The sequence below is a fragment of the Protobothrops mucrosquamatus genome, unplaced genomic scaffold (genome assembly GCF_001527695.2).
Source record: "Protobothrops mucrosquamatus isolate PMUCROS unplaced genomic scaffold, P.Mucros_1.0 scaffold1685, whole genome shotgun sequence".
Lineage (NCBI taxonomy): Eukaryota > Metazoa > Chordata > Lepidosauria > Squamata > Viperidae > Protobothrops > Protobothrops mucrosquamatus.
In genome coordinates this window covers 46,845-66,346 of record NW_015387839.1, presented here as the reverse complement: position 1 = coordinate 66,346, position 19,502 = coordinate 46,845, and the positions used below count along the sequence as shown (strand labels likewise).

The 19,502-nt window shown below is 41.9% G+C and overlaps 1 protein-coding gene across 1 annotated transcript in view; it reads right to left on the bottom strand.

Moving 5' to 3' along the window:
• Window positions 1-5,809: 5,809 nt before the first annotated feature.
• MAPK1IP1L (mitogen-activated protein kinase 1 interacting protein 1 like) overlaps window positions 5,810-19,502 on the bottom strand; it is a 14,486-nt gene continuing 793 nt past the window's right edge. Inside the window, exons 2-4 of the mRNA XM_015822817.1 lie at window positions 10,458-10,485; window positions 8,948-9,646; window positions 5,810-6,139 (exon numbers count right to left, since the gene is read on the bottom strand). Coding sequence (XP_015678303.1) covers window positions 6,128-6,139; window positions 8,948-9,646; window positions 10,458-10,481 — 735 coding nt within the window. The 5' untranslated portion in view covers window positions 10,482-10,485 and the 3' untranslated portion in view covers window positions 5,810-6,127. The remainder of the gene's footprint in view (window positions 6,140-8,947; window positions 9,647-10,457; window positions 10,486-19,502) is intronic.

Below are 19,502 nucleotides of genomic sequence, written 5' to 3'. Positions count from 1 at the left end.
CCATCAAGCGGGATTGGCCTAGGGGGGGATTTTATAGGGATTTTAAAGGGATTTTATAATTTTAAATCTAATACAGGTTATTTAATATATATTTTAATTTGGTTTTTAGATATTTATTGTATAGTACTGTTTTTATTTACCTGTAAGCCGCCCTGAGTCCCTCGGGAGAAGGGCGGGGTATAAATGGTAATAATAATAATAATAATAATAATAATAATAATAATAATAATAATAATAATAATAATAATAATAATAATAATAATAATGATTAGGGACTGGAGGCTGAAACACATGAAGAAGGGTTGCAGGAACTGTGCATGTCTAGTTTAATGAAGAGAAGGACTAGAGGTGATATGATAGCAGTGTTCCAATATCTCAGGGGTTGCCACAAAGAAGAAAGGGGTAACATATTCTCCAAAGCACCTGAAGACAGAACAAGAGGCAATTTATGGAAACTAATCAAGGAGAGAACCAACTTAGAAATGAGAAAATGACATGATACAGCTTGCCTTCAGAAATTGTGGGTGCTCCAACACTGGAAGTTTTTAAGATGAGATTGGACAACCATTTGTCTGAAATGGTATAGAGTTTCCTGCTGGAGCAGAAGGTTGGACTAGAAAATATCCAAGGTGCCTTCCAACTCTTGTTAAAAAGATTGCATCTTTTTAACACTGTTTAACACTTGTTAAAAAGATTGCATCTTTTTAACACTGTTACTCCAGCTTTTCCCATCCCCCAGTTATTGGCCTTGCTGGTTGGGAATTCCTGCAGTTACATCACTGGAAGGAACCATTTAGTCAAAGTCCTCGCCCATTGCTGGAATCCAAATTAAAGCCTGATGGCTGCCCAGCTTGTATTGAATATTCTCAACGAAAAGGAACCCATTACCCTACAAGGAAACTAGTTGCACTTTCAGACTCCTCTTGCTGTTAGGAATCTGACTTCTAAGTTATATTTGCATATGCTGGACACAGAATGAAGAACCATATTAATACTCTTCTGTGGGACATCCGACATTCAGATATCGGAAGTCTGCAGAATGAGTAGTGAAAGTGGGAAGTTTGTTGAAAAACAGCGCTCTCTTCTGGCTGAACCATGAAACTGCATTTGTAGTTTAAAAGGCAAGAACAGGTCATCCTCTCCTTAACCATGTTTAGCAATTATACTGAAAAGTTATATATGAAGTCACCCTTAAGACCATTGCAGCATCCCCATGGTCATGTGATTAAAATTCAGGTGCTTGGCAGCTGGCATGTATTTAAGATGGTTGCAGCATTCTCAGCCAGTTTCAAACAAGCAATAAATGGGTGAAGTTAGATTCATTTAATGACTGCATTTAATTCATTTAATGACTGCATGGTTCACTTTATAACTACTGTGATTCTCTTAACAACCATGTCAAAAAAAAGTTATAAAATCAGGCATGGCTCACTTAACAACTACCATACCTGGCTTAGCAATGGAAATTCTCGTTCCAATTGTGGACTTAAGTCACGGACTACCTGTAGATTTATAAGTTAATCAGTTAAGGTTTATAGCAGTGGTGGTGAACCTATGGCACGGGTGCCAGAGGCGGCACTCAGAGCCCTCTCTGTGGGCACGTGCGCTGCCGCCCCAGTCCTAGGCCTTCAGCTGGGTTTTATAAAACCTTTTCGCTGCCGCCGTGTACAAAAAAAAAGGTTCAATCAGTCGATTTCAACTTCTCACGGGAAAAAAAAGATCTTGCAAAGTTGGAATTGATTAATTGAACTTTTTAGACCCACCCAGTCTGTTACCACTGCAGCCACGCCCACCCAATGGGCCACACCCACCCAGCACCTGATGATGCATAAGTGGGTTTTGGGTTGCAGTTTGGGCACTTGGTCTTTAAAAGGTTCGCCATCACTGGTTTATAGAGACTACAATAGAATTCATAGATGGGATGCTACTAGAATATTACTAGATTACTGCAATGCACTCTCCATGGGGCTGCCTTTAAAGACCACTCAGAATTACACCTGCATACTATCCCACACTTGCTGGTGGGAGCAGAAGATACCTTTGCTATGGGGATACCTAACCCTGGATTGGCTTCCTCCAGACTCCTGGAGGATTTAAAATGCCGGCTTTAACTTCTAAAGCCTTTTATGGTGTGGCCCAAATTATCTTCAGGACCTTTGCCCACTGGAATTGGCCCTGATCAATTTCATCTTGTTGGGCAAAGTAGTTAGTGGTTCCTCAGTTTCAGCAGGGATAGAAGATTTGCTTTTGGAAAGTTTGGAAGTACTGCTTTTCTATAGCAGCATCAATCCTCAGGAATAGCCTCCTTGTATATTTTAGATTAGCTCCAACTTTGGCTCCCCCCAGAAGCATCTGAAAACATCTCTTGTCCCTTGCCTCTTTCATCCCCTGCGACATAATGAATTAAGATTAAGAGAGATAGTAAAGATATTAGTTTTCTTAGCATCTAACCAAAATAAATTACCCAGAATCTTGTGTGATGCTTCAACAATCAAAGTGTATTAAAAATGACTTTGTAAGTAAAAGCCCTTGTTATAGAGGCAAGTGGCTGAAATAAATATTTTATGAAGTGTACTGTGCAGTCTCCTCTTGAAAATATGCTAAATGTCTACGTGTATACAAAAAGTAACACCATTTTCAAAAAATATCAAATCCTGTATTTAAAGCCTCTTCACTACCAACATACAGCAAATATTTGTCATCTATAAAGAAAAAAAAATACAGCAGCAAGTGATATGGTCTATACTTCAGAAGTGTGATTGCTTAATATTTCCATGTCATAAACAAAAGCAGTTAAATAATCATCCCAGAAGCACAAGCCAAACAACCCACCCCAAACTTCTCGGCAGTTTTAGCTCACAAGGAACACAATAAACAGTACAAATTTCATTGCATAACAAGCATCATGCCCCAAATCACTCACACATGAGACAGAAGGATTAAAAAGGTTTTACTACACAGCATCAAACTACAATTGCTTTCTGAAAGGGAGTCTTCCATTGTTGGAGGAATAGTATCTCGATATGGCAGGAAAAAATCTCTCAATATGAAGGAATAAGATAAGCAGAGATGCTGAACCCCTAGTAAGAAAGCAAGCTTTGTTTTAGTTGGGTGTTTAACCACAAAGCTTGCCCATTTTTAAAATCTGATTGTATCTTGTCTTTTCTTACTTAACTAAAGGATTTCCAGCCAGGTTATAGGGGCACGGAAAGGCAAATAACGTGCACAAGATGTCCTATCACTCATATGCAACTTACAGGTTAGCCTTGAATGTCTTGATGCAAGGACAGAACTGTGTCAGTTGCATATCATTTTGCTGTCTCTGCAGTTTCTTACAGTCCTCTTTGCCTCCAGCATCTAAGTGATGCATCAACGGTAAATTAAAGGCTGACAGAATGTTTTGTAGGCAGAAAGGTGTTCATGAAATATTTCTGTGGAAAGGGGACCAAGGCATTGAATGTGGAATTACGCCACAAGAAAAATCAAGCAAACAGCTAATATAGGCTTGCAAAATGTCCGGCAACAATGGATGCTGCAAATGCTGCTCCATGCCTATCAGATAACTGAGTCTTTTCTGCCTTCCCAACCCCCTTAAGCAGCAGAATTTGAATGATATGCACAGATAACATTTAGAGTTTTTTAACTATATAAAATGCTGCATTACAGTTTTCTTATGTTACAATCCCTTATTTGGGGCAATGGCTGACAACCTTTGTCAAGTGCAGGTCCAGAATCTCAGCCAATCCCACCAGCAGATATAACATGTAGGAAGTCCTCCCAGAATGCTTTTACTTCTAGTTTAAGCTCTGACATAGCTCCAGCCCTATAACCACTTACATAAAAGTCACTGAAGTTAATAGGACTTCCTTCCTTCTGAATAGATTTGTATGGGATTATACTGATAGCTAGAAACACAAAATCATGTTTTTTATCATAATTTAGCTTTAGGATGGGGAGAAAATCTCTTCTATGAGCTTGATTTTAAGATTCAGCAAAAAAAAGTATTCTATCATCTTAGAAAAGCTTTGCAAAACATCTTTCAGCATTCTTCAAGATTTCATAAAATTTACTATTTCTATAGAGCAGGCAGAGCACAGAAGAGTAATACTAACCTGTTCTTTATTTTGATTCACATTTCTTATTTCATATAATTGCATTTGCCTCAAGAGTGTTCTGCCAATTTATTGTCAGTCATAGTCTCCCTTACTGCAAGCCAACATAGGAAATATCTAAATTTTTTCAAATTTGAACTGCAATTCTGACAAAGTGTCTTAGTATCTTTCCACAATTGAAACTTGCCAATACTTCACTTTAATATTTCTACATTATAGCTGATTCCTTTTTAAAGCCAATACTACACTGCAAACTGGAAATATGGAGCAAGAAGATGTCATCAGAAATAAATTTATCAACTGTGTACTCAAAATGAGAAAAAGAGATGCCCCTACAATGAAGAAAAACACACCTATCCTCAAATAGCTGCTTTAAATAATACAAAGTTAATGGGATGTCACTTCAGAGTTCATTGGCATTGGGGCCCTCAATCAAAGCCGTCTGAAAATATCTAATAATTTAGCTTACTTGTGAAACTTGCCAAGGTGCAGTTCTCACCAGTAAGCTAAATTATCTGATATTTCCAAGGATCACTAGAATTCTAAACTCAGCACCTGTACAAATTTCTGTGGTTTAAAGCTTTAAGAGAAGCTGACAACTGAGAAAAGACAGGAAGATAACATGTAACCAGTGGGGATGGGGAAAACTAGGCCAAGAAGGGATAGGGAAGAAAATGAAGGGCCTTTTCAAATTCATTTGATTTGAGGAAATAAATATTTCCAGAAACACTACAGCACATATGCCTGAGTCACATCCATTCTTACCTAAATTAAGCTAGTCCATTACTTCTTAGGCAGAACATGGATTCCCTAAAAATCTCTCCTATAAAGTTATTCCCTTAAGGAATAGCTTGGAAATAGCCAATTTATGATAAATGTTAGACATCTATGTTAAGCAAATTTCTGCAGACCACAGAAGGAAGTTATCAACTTTTAAAACATGGACTTATCAGTAAGACAATGATGAAGAGTTGTACTCTTTGTGAACCGTGATAAATGAGTCCAGTGTATTTCCTCCATGGGAAATTCCACAAGGGACTGGCTTTTTGGTGTTCACCCCAAAACTGAAGTGAGAAAACTGTACATCTAGATTGTTGCATCTACTGCCAATATTCACCAAGTACATTTTAACTAATCACAGCTGAGCATTAAGAGACATCCTCAAGTAGAGAAACTTTCCTGTTTAGTTTGTTATCCCGAGACCAGATGTTCACATGAAACTAAAGCTTCCAAATTAATTTTCAAAGACTCTGGAGCTGCCAGAGAAGAGATTATACTGATTACATTCCCACCCCTTCTTGCAAGAACTTTTTAAAAGAAATTTTGCTTTCAGAAGTGAAGTGCACAAAACTCTTCAAATGGTTTTGAGGCTCACTCAAGCTAAAACATTCAGACTAAAAAGCAGGTAATTTTTAGATGGCTCCCAAAATATATGATGGCTAATACAGCTGGGAAACTCATGTCAGAAATATCTATTTGAACTACCTGAACATCTAAACCAAAGTGATGCTCCCCAAGTGTGTTTGTTGTAGGAATTAAGCATCCAATACCAGATATTCATCTCTAGAAAGATTTCTCAAATAGAACAAATCAAGTCTGATGCTGAGAACTGCTTTAAATTAATGTGCTTTGCTTCTCTTCAATTTGATGAAGGGTGCCTAGCTCATTTCTTCAGGAGCTTCTCCAGATAACTGAAATTATTTAAATTAAGATGTGGTCTGTCAATCAGGTCAATCCTTTAAATCCGCAATTAAGACACAGTTGTAGTATTGATCCAGGGTTAGTCCTTACTCATTAGGCTAATGTCACTTGATGAAATCTTGACTAGAGTAAGGATTAGAGAGCTGGGGCAGTCAACTTGTTTATCCTAATCCATCTCACACAAAATAAGCGTTGGAGGAGTGCTCCCTCACACCACAAATGGGCTGGCAGAACACAGGTAGGCTCTTCAAGACTCCAAAAGATTACTAAAAACTTTTCTTTGTAAATAGGTAGGGAGGCAGCCTGCCACAAGTTCAACGGTAGGGCTGGAAAAAAAAAAGAGATAAACACAAAAACAATCAGTTTCTATTGTTCCAAGATCAAATATTTTTAGTTAAAAATAATGAAGTAGAAATGTTAGAATTTGTCAGGTATGTATTGCCATTTCGTATGAACTACCTGCAGCTTCTTGATAAACCACTTGCATGGGGTCAAAACAAATGTCAAATTCTGACAAGGATAAACAGCAATGATTGGCCCAGAAACATTTGATGCTTGTGACAGAATAAAGGTAAATGGTAAAGGAGTCCTTGCGGATTTTACTCCGCTAGTCATTGCCGACTACAGGGGTGTGTGGGGGTGGGGTGCTCATCTCCGTTTCAAGGCCATTGAGCCAGGGCTGAATGTTGAAGACATTTTTGTGGTCATGTGGCCAGCATGACGTCACGGAGCACTGTTATCTTCCCACCAAAGTGGTACCTATTTATCTACTCGCATTTGCATGCTTTCGAACCGCTAGGCTGGCAGGAGCTGGGGCGAGGATGGGAGCTCAACTTGTCACGTGGCGCTTGGGTCTCGAACCTGGACTGCCAGCTTTCGAGATGACAAGGCCAGCATCTTAACCACTGAGCCACCGTGCCACTCCCTTCTGACAGAATAGCTCAGTGGTGGCGAACCTGTGGCACGGGTGCCAGAGGCGGCACTCAGAGCCCTCTCTGTGGGCACGCGGGCCGTCGCCCCAGTCCTAGGCCTTTAGCTGGGTTTTATAAAACCTTTTCGCTTTAGGCCTCCGCCGACATGTGCAAAAAAAAAAAAGGTTCAATCAATCAGTCAATTTCAACTTCTCGCGGGAAAAAAAAGATCTTGCAAAGTTGGAATTGATTGATTGAACTTTTTAGTCCCACCCAGTCTGCCGTTACCACCACAGCCATGCCCACCCAATGGGCCACACCCACCCAATGGGCCACACCCACCCGGCACCCGACGATGCATAAGTGGGTTTTGGGTTGCAGTTTGGGCACTCAGTCTCTAAAAGGTTCGCCATCACTGGAATAGCTAGTGGAAAATGGGTTACAGGTAACTCCTCGACTTACCACCATTTGTTTAGTGGCCCTTTGAAGTTACAATGGTACTGGAAAAAGTGACTTATGACTGTTTTTCACACTTATGATCATTGCAGCATCTCCATGATTACGTGATCAACACTGGCAATTGACGTGTATTTATGACGGTTGCAGTGTCCCAGGATCATGCGATCACTTTTTGTAACCTTCTGACAAGCAAAGTAAATGGGGAAGCCAGATTCACTTAACAACCCTGTTACTATTTTAAGAACTGCAGCGATTCACTTAACAACTGTATTGTTTATCAATGGAAATTTTAGGCTCAATTGTGGTTGTAAGTCAAGGACTAACTACACTAAGCCAACAAAACAGCATGCTTTTCAATGGCATCCATTGGCCAGAGAATGCCACTGTCTCTGTCTGTCTCATAGCCAGACAACAACACATCATGTGAAGAGACTAGAATCAGTGTGGAAATCCCAACCTTCATATCAACAACAGCCATGGCTGATCTTTCCCCCCCTTTTCCCCCTAAACCAGTGTTTCTCAACCGTGACCATTTTAAGGCATGTGGACTTCAACTGCCAGAATTCCACAGCCAGCAATGCTGGCTGTGGAATTCTGGGAGTTGAAGTCCACATGCCTTAAAATGGTCAAGGTTGAGAAACACTGCCCTAAACCAACAGATATCTTATAGACAAACTCTAAGGGTTACAGTAAAGTGTAAAAAAAAAATATTGTATTTGCAATTTTTTCCTGGACAGTGGGTAGAACTATCAACATCAATACCAAAAGCATCTTAAATGACATTTTATTAACCAAAGGTGTTACTGCGAACTAACTGGGCTCCACTGCACTTATATAGTAGGAAAGGCTTGAGTGCATCATGTTGTTGATGGAGATGCAATGAGATTAATAATTTATTTTAAACATATGTTTATACAATGCCCTATAATTGTTCCTTTTCCAAGAGGATGAAGGTAAAAATCCTCACATTTTAAAAGACTGTTAAATCTGATGGTAGGACCGATTATTTCACGTTTGTGTCAAACCCAATTGTTTTAGCTACAATGCTTTCAAAAAGTTTCCCGGGAACTATATAAAAGTTTCTATATAACAGGGAAGCCATCCTATTCACAGGTATTAAACTTTCCCTGTAAATACCCAGTTTCAAGATATGATATAGGGCAATTATGAAGTTTTACTTTCCATATACAACAATGTGCACTCTACACACATTTTGCAACCAAGGCTCTTTAGACCAGTGGTTCTCAACCTTTTTAATGCCGCGACCCCAACCGGTCGTAAGTCGAGGACTAAACCAGTCGTAAGTCGAGGACTAAACCGGATGTAAGTCGAGGACTACCCAACCGGTCATAAGTCGAGGACTTTCCCTGCCCGGGAGCGCCGTGCATGAGTGGTCCCACCCCCTGCGCCGGCCGAGGCGTAGCTGGCAAGCGGCAGAGACAGAGCAGGCCAACCACCAGCTGGCTCAGCCCAAGGGAGGTAAGGAACCCGCCGGAAAAGGGGGAAAAAAATGGCGGACAAAAAAAATGGCGGATAAAAAAAATGGCGGACAGCCTTGCTTGGCGACCTCCATGAAATGGTCGATCGACCCCAAATGGGGTCCCAACCCACAGGTTGAGAACCACTGCTTTAGATAAATTCACATAGAAACATTGGAAGCCATTGCAATAAAAAATAACTACATTAAATGGGCATGAATTTGACTACTACACTCCTTTCCCTCTGAAGTTTAGCTGCCTCATAACTGAGAAAAGTCTTACTTACATGAGGGCCACCAGGTATGGATGGTGCTCCAGCAGGCGCAGGTGGCACTTGGTAAGGATTAGGTGGTGTCGGGTACAGCCCTGGAGCTGGGTAGGATCCTGTTGGTGGAGGAAATGGGGCAGGAGGCGAAGGTCCCCATGGTCCTGGGGGGACAGCACCCCATGGCACTGTAGGAGCAGCCCCTGGAGTCTGAGTGGGAGTGGAATATGGCCCTGGAGGTGGATATGGCACACTAGGTGCAGGATACTGTCCCCCAACTGAGGCTCCCCACCCTCCAGTGGGCATGGATCCCCATGCTCCAACAGCAGCGGGGGGCGCACCTGGTTCAGTGGGACCCCCATATGGCCTCGGAATCTCGGGGAAGGGCATGCTTGGTGGCGGATATTGCCCTGGTGGGGCAGGACCAGGGGGTGGATATGGAGCACCTGGAGGACAAGAAGAACCAGGAGGAGGAAAAGGAACTGGTGCCCCGGGGGGGAGGGAAGGATACATTCCTGTTGGTGGGGGACCAAAAGGCACGTTGGAAGTCGATGAGCTAGGAGGCAAACCGGATGGAGCTGCAGGAGGAGCACTTGGTGCGTTATTCCAGGGACTGGAGGTTGGCCAGGCTTGTGGAGGCTGGCTGGGCTGTTGAGGTGGCTTTGTATTGCCCACTGAGGAACTCTTGGCAGGGGAACTCTCCGGTAGAGCATCGGCCAGCTGGGAAAACAAAATATCAGTGGGATCCTGTGACCAATGATTGACCAATGATAACTTCTTACTCATCTACTATTTAAACTGGAGACAATGAAAGAGGAACGAGGGGTGTCTGTGTGTGTGTGCGTATGAATGGGCCTGTGGAATATGCCATGCTGGGAGCCTGATGCCGAGACCATCTTAGTAAGGAACAGCTACATAGGCTAGTTCAGGGGCAGCAGTGGTTGTAGGCGGGGATGGAAGGCAATGAGAAGCTCAGAGGTGAGCCAGAAAAGCAAGCTGGTGGGATACTGTCTACTGTGCTGGAACATCAGCAGCATCTACTGAGGGAGACGGGCGGTTTAGAAATAGGAAATATCAATCAATCAATGGAGAGGGAACAGGGAGGGAGATAGAGGACAGATGCTGGAAAGTGTGTGTGTGTGTGTGTGTGTGTGTGTGTTGTGGGAGCAATGGATCTATTACTCTTTTGATTACCTGAATGAGTAGTCATTAACCAAGGACTACCTGTATCCCAAATTTTCTCTGCACCAAGCTGACCTACAGTTTCAGCAGAACTTCCAAAATGTGAGGAATTTGTTTCAGATTCAAAACAAAGCGTATTTTCCATTTTGGGTACACCCGTGCTTATCTAGTGCTTTATAAAAACTCACTTTATGAAAACTCATAAAAACTCACTCTTCGCCTATTTAACACACTAGTGAGACTTTCTCTATAAAAAGCAACACTTCAATCTATTGCAACATCTCAATTCTTTTCATTACTTGTTACAAATTGTTTACATTTTATGAGGCTGACAGAATGGACCACTCACCGAAAATTCATCAGCAGCCAACATTTTCCTGAAAAAGAAAACAACGATTAGTTTAACGAACTTCTGGCTGCAGTATACAAAAATAAAACAAAGGTAATTTCTCGGTCTGACGGCAGGATCCATTTGCAACCCCTCAGTTACGTATCTTTAAGTCTTCCTTTAGACTAGAGAACGATGCAAAAGCTACAATTTAGGAACAAAGACCACAATCACAATGAAACACAGAGAGATACCACCTTAGTGCTTAGAAGAAAGAGACGCCATAAATAGCCTGTCAAAGAATGAACCTTCATCTGCCAAACACAAGAATTTTGTCTGGTTTAACGGTGATCCCATTTTCTTAAGTGAGCAATGAAGTGTGACATGAAGCATTAGCAAAACCTGCTGGATGTTTGCAACCATCAGACATTCTGTTTTGGTCCTCCTGAATGGCTCTCCAAAACATCACAACTCAAAGATCTGCCTACCTGTGCCAAGCCCGAGCTAATATAAATTGATGGCACAATGAAACAGATGTAAAGGGTAGCCACCAAAAAATATTGTCCTCAGATATCTTTATTGCAGCTGACATTATTCATTATTCTCCCAACCTTAGTCATTAAATCGCAAATGTGTTACAGGCAGGCTTCAACTTACAACCATTCATTTAATGACTGTTCAAAGTTACAATGGTGCTGGAAAAGTGACTTATGACAGGTCCTCACGCTTATGACCGTTACAGCACCCCAGGGGCCATGTAATCAAAATGTGGTTGCTTGGCAACCAGCATGTATTTACGAGGGTTGCAATGTCCCAGGGTCATGTGGCCACCATTTGTGATCTTCCCAGAGGGCTTCCAAAGAAGCAAAGTCAATAGGGGAAAGCCAGATTCGCTTAATGACCTTGGCAAAACAATGTCATAAAATCAGACACACTCACTTTAATGGCTGCATGACTTAGCGGCGAAGGTTCGGGTTCCAATCGTGGTAGTAAATTGAGGACTACCTGTAATTCAGCCACAGAGCCATATGCCAAATATCAAGGTTAACCAGTAATGCTAAAATCTACTTCTGTCATTTTTGGCAGAAAACTCCTCCCTCCCCACTTCAACAGGCACTTAGGGATTTTACCGAATCTGGCCTTGGCTCCCTATCCTGAACGAGGGAACCGATGGCTTCAGCTGTTATCATTCTAAAACAGTGTTTCTCAACCTTGACAATTTTAAGGCATGTGGACTTCAACTCCCAGAATTCCACAGCCAGCATTGCTGGCTGTGGAATTCTGGGAGTTGAAGTCCACATGCCTTAAAATTGTCAAGGTTGAGAACCACTGTTCTAAAAGAACCCATGCTGGTAAAAAATGACTCTGCCCCTCAGTTATGGAAAAGCTAATAATAGAATTCTTTCAGCGGCAATAGCCGCTACTCTACTAATCATCACTGCTGGCACCACACCTATGCTAGGAATGGGGAAAGATAAATATAACCAGATAGTTCTCGCTTGCTGCTTATTAAACCTAGGTTGGACCTAGCTGTGATCAAAAGAGGCAAAAGGGTTCTTGCATATCTCACCCTCAGGGAGAAGCCTAGAAACAGGCAATACTATACCCCAGTGATGGCGAACCTTTCAGAGACCAAGTGCCCAAACTGCAACCCAAAACCCACTTATGCATCGTCAGGTGCCAGGTGGGTGTGGCCATTGGGTAAGTGTGGTCAATTGGGTGGGTGTGGCCCATTGGGTGGGCGTGGCTGCGGTGGTAACGGCAGACTGGGTGGGACTAAAAAGTTCAATCAATCAATTCCAACTTTGTAAGATTTTTTTTCCCCGCAAGAAGTTGAAATTGATTGAGTGATTGAACCTTTTTTTTTTTGCACACGGCGGCGGAGGCCTAAAGCGAAAAGGTTTTATAAAACCCAGCTGAAGGCCTAGGACTGGGGCGACGGCGCGCGTGCCCACAGAGAGGGCTCTGAGTGCCGCCTCTGGCACCCGTGCCATAGGTTCGCCACCACTGCTATACCCACTGAGAGAAGACAGCAACATTGAAACTCAAGTAAACAGATCAAGAGCTATATTCTATACCAGTGGTGGCAAACCCATGGCACGCATGCCAGAGATGGCACTCGGAGCCCTCTCTGTGGGCACACGTGCCATTGCCCCAGCCTCCCCTCCCCCCACGACCCCCTCCTCACCAGCAGCCCCCCTGGAGGAGTCGCCCCTGAGCATAGCCCACACGGAGCAGCGCAGCCAAGGACATGGCAGCCAGGCAGTGTAGACAAGACTCTGCCCTCACATCCCATCGCGCACAGTTGATGCTGTGGGGTGCAGGCAGAGGTCGTGGCCGCCATGGCACTGCTGGGCTGCCTGGGAGATCTGTGTCGGGCCCTGGAAGCGGTGAGTGTCCCTCCGGGCAAGCAGGGCGGGGGACAATGTGGGGGCGGAGCAGGGCGGGGCCAGTTTTTGGGCACTTGGTCTCTAAAAGGTTCGCCATCACTGTTCTATACTGCCTACATGATTTCTTTGAATATACTATTTTACGGTAGAACGTAACAGGAGTCTGAAGAAACAGCTTGAGTTAGGTAAGCATAAGACAGTATAATGACCATAAACTGATTTCTCTCTGTTGATGAAACCAATTATCTCTTTAAAATATCTGTTTCAATATTGATACTTTACTTATTTAATACATTTGTAAGCCCACCCAAATCAAACTGGAATTCTGGATTCTGGTTAGCATACAATGCAAGTATATAGCAACAACAAAAATACAACATTAAAAAGGAGCACATAAAATATAGCATGTACAATGACAAATGTGATAATAACCAAAAGAGATTCCACTAAACATCATTCAAATGCCTGGAGAAAACGGGCTTTTTTAACAGCTTTCCTAAAGACAAGTAGAGTTCATATATCGGAGGTAGATTGTTCCAGAATACAAGGGGAGCCACTGAGAACACACACACATGCTTCCCAGCTTCCATAAGATGATAATGTTTAGATATGGGAACCTGGAGTATGCCTTCCCTATGGGAGTCGGTGGGATAGACAGATGTTCTTGGGAGAAGATAATCCCACAAATAACTCAGTTCTATTAAACATATTAAGCACCTAAACATAATAATTTACACACCATACAATTAATGTCATATAAACATCTTGTTTTAATAATAATTTTTATCAAAATTGACAGATAGAGATAACACAAACCAAGGAAAATATAAAAGAAAAAAGTGCAGAGAGAAAAAAATTAAAAAACAAAAAACCCTCACATTTTGCCATAGGAAGGAAGGATTCTTATAATTAATTTTAAAATCTTATTTCCAATCCATCTGGCCCTTAGTCTGTTTATAAGTTTCCAAAAATCGCTGTTTAATCACCCCTTTGCTGCCGGGCCACTCACCACCTCCACGGCCTGCCGCAGATTGCCCAGGCGGCTCAGCAGTGCCATGGTGGCCACGCCCTCTGCCTGCGCGCCCGCAGCATCAACTGCGCGCAATGGGGCATGAGGGCAGAGTCTTGTCCCCGCTGCCCGGCTGCCATGTCCTTGGCTGTGCTGCTCTGCGTGGGCTGCGCTCGCGGGTGACTCTCCTCCAGGAGGGCTACTGGTGAGGAGGGGCCATGGGGGGGGAGGAGGGCTGGGGCAATGGCATGCATGCCCACAGAGAGGGCTCTAGGTGCCGCCTCTGGAGCGTGTGCCATAGGTTCGCCACCACTGTTCTAGAGCAATAAAACCTGTCAAGAGGCTGCTGTTTTACAGTCCCTTCACAGGGAACTTCTGTACTGAGTACTTGTGGGCAATCTCAAGAGCTCATCTTTATCCAGCTCATCTTTATTTCAAGATGCCAATCTGGTTGCTCACACCTTGTTCCGTTGCAGTCATTGGCTCCTCTAAAAGGAAAGCTGTCTTCAGTCCTCTATTTTTTCCCCTGGAAGTTCGATGTCCTATAGATCCCTTAAAGCAGTGGTTCTCAACCTGTGGGTCGGGACCCCATTTGGGGTCGATCGACCATTTCATGGGGGTCGCCAAGCAAGGCTGTCCGCCATTTTTTTTGTCCGCCATTTTTTTCCCTTTTCCGGTGGGTGCCTTACCTCCCTTGTGCTGGGCCAGCTGGTGGTCGGCCTGCTCCGTCTCTGCCGCTTGCCAGCTACGCCTCGGCCGGCGCAGGGGGCAGAACCACGCATGCGCAGCGCTCCTGGGCAGGGAAAGTCCTTGACTTACGACCGGTTGGGTAGTCCTCAACTTATGACCAGTTTAGTCCTCAACTTACGACCGGTTTAGTCCTCGACTTACGACCGGTTTAGTCCTCGACTTACGACCGGTTGGGGTCGCGGCATTAAAAAGGTTGAGAACCACTGCCTTAAAGGTCACTATTATAATAAAGAATGATTTTCCTCTGATCTCAGTGACACCATATGTAACCACAAAAAACTCTGCAGAACTTCTAGAACATATTATTTTCCCAATGATTGGCAAAAGGCAACAACAACAAAATATTTCTAAATCTTATATCATTCTATTCTATTCTATTCTATTCTATTCGCTAACTGATTAGCTGATAAAATCCCATGTAATTCAAATAGCAAACAGTTAAGCAGGATCAACTACCCTATGGCTTATATTCTTAAAGTATAGGCAGCATCATTTTACTTAAGGAGATGGGTACTAAAATATAGAAAAATATTAGCAGGAATGCTGAAAGGTGCAAGGAATGTATAAGAAATCAGCAGAAACAAAATTGATATAATAAAATAAAATTCAAATAAAATAAAACAATTACACTATTACCTTGAATTTTAAAAGAGTTAAAGTTGTTTACTTTAAAAATCAAATGCATGGGTGTGAAATGGGGAAATGTCTTACTAACAATATTTGCAAACGAAAATCTTGTAATAGAAACTGATTGCAAACACTATTTTAAGTTGCAACAAGTATAATTTCTTGCAAAAAGCAAAGTTTCATTTTATTCTATTTTTGCCAGATCCAATCTCAAACAGTTGTATTCAGAAGAATGAAAAGAAACTGGAACAGGTGCTAGGATCAAATACCCAGAAACTATGTGTTTAATGAAGAAAGGATCACTTCCTGATTTCTGCCCTCTTAGTTTTCCTCTATGAGAAGAGGCTGAAAGAACTGGCTACATACTTGGAATTTAAAATAAATAGCTTAGAGGAGATATGATAGCACTTTTCAAACACTTAAAGAGTGTCACATAAAAGAACAATATCTCTGTGAAAGTCACAGAATAAAGATTTTGAATTATAGGAAGACGATTTCTGGTGCCAGCAACAATAAGAAGAGTTCAATAATGGTAGAAGAGTATGACGATAACACAGAAGAAAGAATGCAAGAGACGTTATGTGAACACCACTCAGCCATGAAAGAGAGGAGGGAATGAGAAAAAAATTCTGTGAAACTTTCAGGATTCCATTACACATAGTCCTAGCCTAATAACAGTAATTGTGATCAGAATTTCTGTCTCTAAGCAATCCTGATGTAAAGCACATCGTGTGACTACACCACTTAACAATGGCAGTTCTGGCAGGTCCTAGTTACTGATATTAAGCAAAACACTGCAAGTTATTAAAAAAGGAGCTCATGTGACCATGACTTATGTAGGAGAGAGACTGGCCGAGCCAGGAGGAGGAGTCAAATGGGGACTTAGGTCTAGAATCCCTATGTGGACACAAGAGTGTGAAGTCCGAGCCCCCTGAATGCCATTAAACCTTATCTAGTCTGACCCAGGTGCAAACCATTAGTCTGAGAAGATTCCTGTATATAGCAATAAAACAGCTAATTGAATTCTTCCAGTATGGGCCTGGTTATTCGTGCCTGACACTTATGACTTCCTGTTGGCTTCCCCACTGATTTTGCTTGCGGACAGGAAAGGTTGCAAATCACAATCAAATGACTCTGGAAGTTGGAAATGTGAGTTGATTGCCAAGCACCCCAATTGCAATTATGTGACTGGGTGGGCATTACAATGGCTGGAACTTCAAGGACCAGTTGTAAGTACCACTTGTTTAGCTTCATTGTAAGTGTGAACAATTGCTGAATGAGTGGTCAGTAACTGAGGACCATGTGTAATATTCCCTGCAATAAAGTTTCAGCAGTTCTTGGCAATCTTGTTTCTTGATTTAGTATACCTTGAAGAACAAACAAAATAATAATAATAATAATAATAATAATAATAATAATAATAAGAAGAAGAAGAAGAAGAAGAAGAAGAAGAAGAAGAAGAAGAAGAAGAAGAAGGACAAACAAAATAATAATAATAATAATAATAATAATAATAATATAATAATAATAATAATAAGAAGTAGTAGTAGTAGTAGTAGTAGTAGTAGTAGTAGTAGTTAGTAGTAGTAGTAGTTGGAAGGGACCTTGGAGGTCATCTAGTCCAACTCCCTGCTCAGGGAGGAAACCCTATATCATTTCAGACAAACGGCTGTCCAGTCTCTTCTTAAAAACTTCCAATGATGGAGCATTCACAGCTTCTGGAGGCAGGTTGTTCCACTGATTAATTGTTCTGTCAGAAAATTTCTCCTTAGTTCTAGGTTGCTTCTCTCTTTGGTTAGTTTCCATCCGTTGCTTCTTATACTGCCTTCAGGTGCTTTGGAGAATAGCTTGACTCCCTCTTCTTTCTGGCAGCCCCTGAGATATTGGAACACTGCTATCATGTCCCCCCTCGTCCTTCTCTTTATTAAACTAGACATACCCAATTCCAGCAACAGTTCCTTATATGTTTTAGCGTCCAGTCCTCTGCTCATCTTTGTTACTCTTCTCTTCTCAACATCTTTTTTACATCGTGGTGACCAAAACTGGATGCAGTATTCCAAGTGTGGCCTTACCAAGGCAGTATAAAGTGGTATTAATACTTCACGTGATCTTGTTTTTATCCCTCTGTTAATGCAGTCTAGCACTGTGTTGGCTTTTTTTGGCAGCTGAAGCACACTGCTGGCTCATATTTAAGTGATTGTCCACTAGAAATCCGAGGTCCCTCTCACAGTTACTACTATTGAGCAAGGTACAATTGCTTTGTGTGAAAGGAACCAAAGATCTGGCAATTTCAAAATCACTGGAGGCTAATGTTCTAATTTATTTGACTTTAAGTCAGGCCCTATCTTAAGTACTGTGTGCAATTTTGGGGATGATACTTTAAAAAGGTTTCAAAGAAATTGAAACAGGTTCAGGCAGAGAACAATGATTATTAGAGGAGCAGAACTAAACCCTGTAAAGAGGTTGAAGAAGTAGGTATACTGTCTTTAGCTTTGCAAAAAAAACCAATTCAGGAGGAGGATGGCACTCTTAAATTCCTGGCAGGATTTCACTGAGAAAGTCAAGATTTGTTCATTCATTCCAGACTGAAGGATAAAGAAAAGTGGATTTAAGTCACAGAATGGTGATTCCAATTGAATATCAGATAAAAAAAACCTTTGTCTAATAGTAAGAGCAGCTCAATAATGGAATAAAGTTGCCCAGAAGAGTGTGGGTCTCTCAAATGGAAGCTGGACAATCCAGGATGCTGTGATTCAGACTGTTGCACTGGACAGATCTGATGGTCTCTTCCAACTCTGTTCTAAAATACACACCTTCCCTAAAGTAGTTCAAACATATAATGTATAGATACCAGGAAAAAGGTGGTTCAGCCTCCTGAAAATGTGTGTGTTCCCTGTTTTCTAAGGCTTCTCAGAACAGGTTTACTCTTACAAAAGAAATTTCAGTTTTTTAAAAAACACCACAAAGAGTGTGACAAAGAATTTCTCTCTGTACTTTATCAGAATTGTTAAAGCTTGGTTTAAAATATCCAGATAATTACAAGATATAGGAGAGACACAGAATCATCTCTGCTGTTATTTAGTAGCCATATGGGATTTTGTGATCCAGATATGACAGCCCTATATTTCAGAGCTAAAATCGAGCTTTCTTTGTAAAATACCTATTTTGAATAAACAGAGTTTGGTAAATCACTTTCAACAGTAGCCAGAACTTTAAAAGATACTTCTCACAACAAGGCCATATTTGGACAATACTATCCCAGTTAAGTGAACCATAATTTATTGAATTTGCCTAATACTCTGCATTTATACAACATACTGCATAACAAACAATACTGTACATTGCGTGAACCCAGTCCAATAATGCTTATTTTATGGAGTATTAAATTATATTTGGCAACATTTTCCTTGATTGATGCTAAAATCTTCTATTTTCCATCCAAAATGTGTTTTTTTTTCTTCCAATCTGTACACTCAGAATGGCAAGGTCAAGCAATGTTCCTTTGCCTAATACTCAAAACTTAAGGAATGTGCTTTTGTGTTCTGCAGGTGGTGGTGTTCCATGATTTCCTCATCCATGGCAGGATACCAGGAAATTCTCAGATTTATTTCCTTTGCTGAGGACATCATAAATACTCTCTATTTAGATGAGCATCGTTTAGGGCTCTTTAAGAATCTGAATGAAATTACAGGGCCTCCGAATAAAAAAAAAGACATATATTTTCACCATTAAACTCTCTTCTCAAACCCCAGAATCAAATAAAAGTCACATTGCAGAGAACTAACAATCTCAAAGCCCTCAAGGCAGCACAAAGGCAGTGTTTGGGGGCCATCTCCATTAACTGATCAACCATAACTTACAAAATGCCATATCCAAGTACCTACGCACCACGCAAGCAATGTATTAAAATGTAGGATGGTCAATGAACCAAATCCATCGCTGCAAAATTCTAACATACAGCTTTAGAGACCGGTATGTCTCTATGAGCCATACAACTAGCTAGCAAAATAACCGCCCTCCTCATTCAGCTCCCTTCCCCACGTTACGGGTTAAGCAGCCCGATTAAAACAGAAGAAGCTCCTCCTATTAGCCCAGTGGTTCTCAACCTGTGGGTCGGGACCCCATTTGGGGTCGATCGACCATTTCACGGGGGTCGCCAAGCAAGGCTGTCTGCCATTTTTTTTGTCCGCCATTTTTTTCCCCTTTTCCGGCGGGTGCCTTACCTCCCTTGGGCTGGGCCAGCTGGTGGTCGGCCTGCTCCGTCTCTGCCGCTTGCCAGCTACGCCTCGG